Raw genomic sequence first — 8,159 nt, 5'->3', positions numbered from 1 at the left:
GGGGGGTCGTCGCGCCCTGTTGCGAAACCCTAAAAAAAAAAAAAAAAAAAAAAAAAAAAGAGATTGGAAAGGTCGCAGTTTCTATACAAGAGATCAGAAGGATAGAAATGTTTTGTTAACATGAAAGGACTCAGGGCTTCTTCCACAGAGGGGTGATAAATCAATCTGCCTAGATTCTTACTCAGGCTAAATGTACATCTTGAATAGCAAGGTTACTGGGAAAGAAGAAATAAGACAGGAAGATAGGGAGAGGAATTTGAGTACCTTAGACAGTTCAGGAGCCAAGAAGTGTGCTCTTTTTTATAGAATGAGTTTACCTGTGGGTAATTTCTGGGGTAACCGTCTGCCTTTTTCAGTTGTTGATTACTTGCTCTTAGAAGGATGGAGTCTGTGGTTAAGTAATCCAAATGCTGGGCAAGAATCCCGGCCTCTGAATGGGAAGAAGCACAAAGAGTGGACACTCTAAGACCACAAGTTGAATCCCCAGTCTGAAAATCTGAAATCAGAAATGCTCCAAAAATCTAAAACTCTGACCACTGACATGACACTACAAATAGAAAGTTCCATGCCTAAGTAACATGTCACAGTGAAGACATGGTGATAAATGAATATTGTATAAAATTACCTTCAGTCCATGTGTATAAGGAGTATTTGAAACATAAATGTGTTTTGTGTTTAGACTTGGGTCTCATCCCCTGATATTTCATTATTTATATGCTATTTATTTCAAAATTTGAAACATTTCTGGTCCTAGTGTCTCAGATAAGGAATACTCAATATGTGTATGACGTTGGATCTGAGAGGTCGTTTGCATGATTGAAGTTATTCTGTCTATAATAGTTCTAAAATGACAGCTAGGAATTCAGTGAAGCCATATTAAGTTGTAGCAGTCAGCCAGAAACATGAGTCAGCAAACTTTGAGAAGTGGTAATTCCAGTGTGTGTTTGCTACAGGCAGTATATTTTGCAGTGAAACAGTTCTATCTTTCTATTCCAGGCAGAAATTTCCCAAACTATACTTTCAGCTTTGACTACCCTTGTGAGCTTTGTACTCATATATCCATCTGTTTGTTGTTTCTCCATGTAAGTGTTCCGTTAAGATCTCCAATTTCTTAACTGTGCTGAGCTCCTTTTCTCCTTTGCACCTGCTTCTCTTTCTAGATCTTAATACTTGTAATGTTGGGGTCAATCCCAGCTCCCATGCTAAAAACCCTTTACCATGTTCAGTTTCTTCCTGTTTCCTCCTGTAATGGGTTGTCAGGTGCTGTCATAGTCTCTAATTAAGAGCTGTCATCAGGTTTCTGCAAAGCTTCATTTTCTGCATTTGCTTTTCCAACATTGCCTTAAATCAGGCCCTCACCCTCTCACAGAGGGACTGTTTTATTGTCCTCTAATTGGTCTCATTGTCTTCATCATAAGCTTCAACACAAACTCTATTTGAACACTTTATAAATCATGACACAAAACCTTTCTCTTCCTAGTCAACTTCCTGTTGCCATAAGATTATTGGAGAAATACCTTACTTTATAAATCCGGAGTCTTCCTCTGTCCTGTCCTGCACTGTACTTCTTTGTAAATGTCATTTTCAACCACATACCATCTCTAGCCAATAGTACTTGTATGCCCCCAGAATGATACCGTGTTATTTATCTTTTTCCTTCATGCACATTAATACATTTTGTATGCTGTCTTTTTCATTAATGGGTCTATTGTCAGTTCATTCCAACCAACTTCTAAGAGCAGAGAGACACTTTCCTTTTGTACCTACAACTTCTTGAGGACAGTTGATGAACTCATTGGTATGAGAGGATTTTAAAAATAGAAAAATGGAATTATAGTATGTGTTCATTTTGGTACAGGAACTTTTGAAATCTATGCATAGTTTTTCTTTAAGCTTTTAACATTATTATTATTTTAAAATTTGCTTTAGTGTGTATGTCCTCACTAGAGGAAGAAAGTGAGAAAGCACACCCCCCGGGGTGGGTGGGGGGGAGGATGACCATTTCACAATCCCTTTTTTTCCGCTCTTCTCTTGGGATTTTGGGCATGCATGCACATGCTTATGTTTTTCAAGGCTCTAGGTCTGGAACTCAAATCATGCAGCTGACTCTGTGGGACCCAGCTGCCTTAACCACCAAGCTACATGGTTTCTCCCAGTTTTTTCAAATACACATTTGCCATAAACTTTTTGGAGAGCTCTTATATTTTTAATTGAGTGTCATTTTTTTAGGTTTTACCAGTTCAGTGGATGTTCTCCTTGCAAGAATTAGAGGGCTACCACTGTTCTGTGCCAATGCAGGAACCTGTCCTGAGTCAATGTGTATGTAGTGTAATGAATAGGCTATAAAACATGGATGTTAAGCTGCAACAACTGAGTTAATTTTATTTCTGGATAATTTTTTATTTCTCCAGTTTTATTACACTTTTAATTGCAACTGATAAAGATTTGTCAATATGTTTGATCCCGTTCTTTGCTAACTTTCGAGTTGCAGCTTTTTTTAGAAGAATATCATCTTCTTTGCAATCATTGTGAAAATTGATCTCCTTACAGTGCAAAATAAATGGGTAGACATAGTCCACAGCAATGAGTTACACTGATCTAGTTTTAAATTTCCTTCTTCCCACATTAAGGAAAACTCTGACATGATCTGACAAAAGATTAGTAGTAGATACTTTGCCAGAGGCTTCTTCATTGCATTAGAAAGAAACCCTAATGCCATGGGACTATGCACTTTCAGAGTGTGTTTGAGATTAGGGCCTTCTTTTAGAAGTGACAGCAAAATATTATGTAACTCACTGGGAAAATTTGCCTTTTTTGAGACCAAAGGTATGGCAGAACCATCTACTTGTTAAGGACACAGACTTAGTTGTTTGTGGTCTTCTCACTTACTGGATGTGACTTTGGGCAAATCCCTTTCTTCCTCTGAACCATAACTGCTTCTTTATGAAATTAGATGTTGTGAGGATGAAATGAGCTTATGTATAGCAAGAATTAAAAGCACAGTAACTACTACCTAGCAAGTAATAAGTGGCAACTGTCATTATAACATTCACAGTCCAATAAAGGTAATGATAATTTTAGAAGAGCCAGATAAAGCTGATTCTGTACTTGGTTTTTGAATGACTCGTAATAGTCGTTTGTTCATTGTTCAGAATGGTTTTATGGAAGGATTTGGTCACAGTAGAAATACTGATCTTTCCAGCATAGATTATTTTATGAAATTATCACAAAAGGAAACTTCATTGGTTAAAGTCAATATTAATGCCAACTCTGCAAAATAATATGTGAATGTAGCTTTTCACTTGTATTAGTGGTTCATTGAGGAAATACACAATAATGTTCCCCTTTGCAAGTTTTGGTCTCAGACAAATCAAATTGAAACAATACAATAAGGTAGGTAAGAAACCTGGGAACCCATACATTGAGAAAAACTAACTAAACATAACTGACTGAGTGAACACCTCTTATACTGAGACATTCTCATTGACTGTTATCTATAACATCCCTCAGTCGGCCATGTTGGTATGTGGCATCCTTTGTGAGGTCATCAATGACATTATCAACAAGACTTAAGCAAAGATACTAAGTTAAAGTCAGTTAGCCACAGCACTCACATTCAACAGACCACCAGATTGCTGTCTGTATGGGGCAGGCACATGTACTTCTTAGGTAATTAGAACTAGAACTCTACTCTGTCCCCACCTGTTAATGGAATCCAGCTGGTCTTAAGATCAAATACTATCTCTGGGCTGCCAGTGTTTGGAATGTTGTGTGACAGGCATCCATGTGAGCATTTAAGCAATACCTTTAGTGATAGTAAGCTATGACAAATGGGCGCCCAATAAATTGTGGCTTTTACTATTCAGAGCTATATAGGGTAGGTTTTGCTTAGGATTGACTGAATGATGAATTGGCATCCCTAGACTGCATCTACCAGCTGTCTTCTATAACTTAGGAAAGAGAGGATTGTTAGTATACAGAAAAAAAGGAAAAAAGAGACCTCTAGCAGAGTACATATATGCATGTGAAATATTTTTTTTGGAAAGAATCTTAATAGAAGAGATGAGTCTAAGAATGCCAGTTAGTTAGGAAGAATGAGTTCAGAGGCAAAAACGAAATCATAAGAAATGTTAACTTTTAGTTTATAATTTTTAGTATTCCAAGGTGGCTATTCTGTAGCATCATAGTTATTAACTGCATTGAAATTATTTACAATCATGAATAAGAGCCATCCAGTATGGACCCAAACATTTAGCTGTATTAAAATTTATCTTGGAATACTTTTATGTTTTTTAGTAATCTAAGTTATAACTGCCTTTATAGTAAGAGTTGTGAGACAGCAGTAGAGTATAAGATATATTGTCTAGACAGGCCAGACCCCCTACCCACACAGGAAAAAGGCGAGTGGCTTCCCTGTACGGTGTGAGTGTGCCTGCTGCTTTTGTGAATTGGCACCCTTCAGCTCATCCAGTTACATAATTCTGAGTATGAATTTTTTTTTTTTAGGTAATCATACAGCATTATCTTTTTATGTTCAAGAGAACAAAAGTAGGCAAGAGTATTTTTGGTGATGGTTTCATGTTTATGCAACTTTTTTGGGTTTGTTTCTGAAAAAATTCAAAACTGATTTTAGGTCTTTGTAAAGACGTAAAAATCTTCTATCTATCCAGATAGGAAAAAAAGTCAAGACCTGACATAATGCAGAATTTTTTTTTTTTTTAATTTGACTGAGTATATGTGCATTGTCTGGAGAGAGAGAGACAGAGAGGGAGACAGGAAAAGTAAGAGAGCATATTCCCATGGGGAATGGCCATCCTACAATCCCTTCTCTTCCATCTTTTACTCTTTTTGGGACTTTTGGGCCCAGTTTGTTTTTTTCATGTTGCCAAGTCCAAGACTTGAACTGTGGAGTTGGCCATGTGGGATCCAGCTGCCTTAACAGCCATGGGCTGCCCCACCTAATATAGAAGTTTATTTAGACATATACAGTGGGCTAGTAGGTGACATAGTGGCTAAGGTGCTGGAGACCCTCATGACCAACTATGGTACAGGTTCTGAACCTAGTGGTTTCAAATTCATGCCGGGTGCATGTATATGTGTGCCTAAAATACTGAGAGGAGAATGGAGGAGAAGGGATTATGGCGTGGCCATTCCCCCTAAGGGATGATTTCTTACTTTCATTCTTTCTCTCTCTCTTCAGTGAGTGCACGTGCCCTATGTCAAAAATAAATAAATAAATAAATAAATAAATAAATAAATAAATAAATAAATAAAAATAAGGAAATATACAGTGAGCGTGAAAGAGTGCTTTCTGAGGTTTTCCTTTTGAAATTTCATGTCATGTAAGTCTGGCTAAAAAAAACATATACAGTGAGCCTGAAAGAGTGCTTTCTGAGGTTTTCCTTTTGAAATTTCATGTCATGTAAGTCTGGCTAAAAAAAACTTTCTAATTTTTTTTTTTTTTAAGTCTCCATAATGACTGGAATTGCAACAGTTTAAGTTAGTCAGTTTATGGGTCTCCATAATGAAGGGAATTGCAACAGTTTAAGTTAGTCAGTTTATGAAATGTTTAAGGTATGGTATCATTTGAGTTTTTATCTGTCAAATGTAGGCTCTTACAATTGTAGAAATGCAAGCGTTGGCTTTTGGCTCTGGTGAGAACTTTATTAGGAAGGGAAAATTTGTGGAGGAAGTTGTACCACAATTTGAGTTAAACATTTGCCGAAGAACCTGAAACAAATCTGAGGTTTATTGTCATGTCGAATGATCCAAGATTTCTGCCAGTTCTTCTTATGGAAGGGATTAGCTTGTTGAACAAATTTGCAAGTACGGCATGCAGTTTTGTCAAATACACAATGACATTTCTTTTCACCTTTCTTGACTTTATACTGTGTAAATATCCTCAGTTTTCTCTTGAGTCTCTTTTTTTCTTTAATTCCTGTCAGATCTAAAAGTAACTTTTATATAATCACTTCCATTATCTAGATTTTTTTGGCTATTGCTTTTGAATTGTGGTATACAAGTTGGCATGTTAGTAACTTCATTATTTTATGTTTCCTGGTTTCACATAGTTTCATAATCTATATAGTGTCTATTACTGGGATTGTTACAATCCCAATTAACCACTTTTTCCTTTTTATCCCCTTTCTAGGCTAAGAAATGGCATTTCAAAAGGCAGTGAAAGGGACTGTTCTTGTTGGAGGAGGTGCTCTTGCAACAGTTTTAGGACTTTCTCACTTTGCTCATTACAGAAGGAAGCAAGTAAGTAACTACATATGTTGATTATATATGCATCTGAAACCTGCTGAGGATGTAAACGGGGCATGTGTACACTTAATGGTTTTGTTTAGAAATTACGGTTAAAGTTTATCAATTTTGATCTCGAAGGTACTAAATTAGAATACTTCTTTAATGATCTTTGAAAACTGTGTATCTCACTTTTTAAAAAGTGAGGTGGATTTTTTTTTTTTTTTTTTTTTTTTTCAGGAAGCCTAGCTAGCCTGTTTTGGCTCTTTGGTTTTTAAAAGACTGCTTCATTTACAAGTGCCAAGGTTTTTGTTCATTTAGACATTCCTTGTCTAGTTCATCAAAATGTCTGGATACCTTGTTCCTGCCAAAAGTTTGTCTTATTAGAAGGCAGGGAGCTGAAAAAGGAAATGGGGAAGAAAAAGCCCAACTCTGAATCCTGGTTTGATTTCTTGAAGTTTTAGCTACTTATATAGTATTCCCTTGTATGAGGTAAAAATGTTAATTGGAGGAAGCCATGAAAATGAGATTAGTATGAAAGTGTTTAGTTTACTTTCTTTTTATTTTTTCCTTTACACCACAACAGTATCTCCCCATAGTTCAAATGAATGCCAGGAAATAATTTTGCTGAGTGATTTCTTTCTTTTCAGGATAGAAATGTTAATCACTCAGTAGTTGGTATGTCCCTTGTTCCCCTTCCCCCATGTTTAGGGTATTCTGTGATACCAGCTGGTTGGTACATTCTGTTTCAAGAAAAAGGTAAAGGAAATTGGTTAGCTTTTGCGAGTGGGATGACCTATGAGCTACTCATTGTCTACTTTGTTGTGGTTACTTATAAGCCATGGATTGCCTTGACTGGTTTCTGTTTCTTTGTGTTACAAAGTGCCAGAGCCAGGTATATTGCTTGGAGTCCATATCCTGAATGAGAAATACCACTTTAAAAACAAATGTTAAGAAGAATCAATGTACTAGCTTATAGTTTAAAAAAAGTTGATTTTTATATGCTTCTTCCTGAAGATGGATGATATTGAATAGATTGCCTTATTCGTTCTGAATTGTGAGCATAGTACCCTCACTTCCCCAGGTGTGTATATCAGGTATTATAATTGGTTGAGTTACTATTAAATTCCTCCTCATTCACTGATCATGCTAGATGCACTAATTCTTTTAAAAGATTACCTTGGTTCCTAAATGTAAGTGTGAAAGATGTTGTTTCTGCTGAAGCTATTTCAGAATTGCATTTCTGCTTGAGACATGAGTATTAAGAGATTAAATTACGTCTGCCATCTTTACCAGTGCTATCTGAAACGATACTGGAAAATGCCAGTGCCAAAGGTCACGATATCTAATATGATGCGTTGTTGCTAAATTTGTTGTGGTTTGTGTCTTTTAACCACAGTAAGCATGTTTTACTTAAGAGTTTATTGCTTAACTTTGTACCTAGGCAATACTGTTTTTTATTTGTATGAATTCTCTACAATAATTGACCTCATGGAATAAAATAAACAGATAATACTGCCTCAAACAATCCAGTTAGGGAAGGATTTTAGTCAACAAAATAAAGGTAAAATTAGAGTCCATTGATCCTGGGAAATTTTGTCATTTTATTATTCCCTAAGTTAGACATCCTGACCACCCTAATGGCCAACATAAATGCATACCAGCAGCTCAAAGTCACTTATAATTTTAAGCTGACAAGTCCTGTTGAAAAAAATCACTACAGGCATATTCCGTCAATGAGTTGCATAGGAAATCCAACTATGTGCATTCCTTTTGTCTTGATTCCTGTCCCTTTAAGATATTGCTATGGGCATAAATTTGGGGGGTAGCAGGTGCATGTAGCCACAGGTCTTGGCAAAAAAAAAAAAAAAAAAAAAAAAAGAAAAAAAAAAAAAGAGGGGGAAAAAATTTTT

At 36.2% G+C, this 8,159-nt stretch overlaps 1 protein-coding gene across 4 annotated transcripts in view; it reads left to right on the top strand.

The window, feature by feature from the left end:
- Positions 1-8,159, top strand: part of GPD2 (glycerol-3-phosphate dehydrogenase 2) — a 162,680-nt gene that overhangs the window by 30,474 nt on the left and 124,047 nt on the right. For 3 of the 4 annotated variants that reach the window (XM_006153544.3, XM_006153545.3, XM_014589782.2), the window contains exon 2: positions 6,152-6,261. In XM_006153544.3, coding sequence (XP_006153606.1) covers positions 6,160-6,261 — 102 coding nt within the window. In that variant the 5' untranslated portion in view covers positions 6,152-6,159. Of the gene's footprint in view, positions 1-3,601; positions 3,670-6,151; positions 6,262-8,159 lie in introns of those variants that run through there. The other variant, XM_006153543.2, reaches the window with a different exon arrangement.

The sequence above is a fragment of the Tupaia chinensis genome, unplaced genomic scaffold (assembly GCF_000334495.1).
Source record: "Tupaia chinensis unplaced genomic scaffold, TupChi_1.0 Scaffold000380_1, whole genome shotgun sequence".
Lineage (NCBI taxonomy): Eukaryota > Metazoa > Chordata > Mammalia > Scandentia > Tupaiidae > Tupaia > Tupaia belangeri.
Note: the sequence above shows the minus strand (reverse complement) of the source record. Positions and strands in the feature narration are given on the sequence as shown.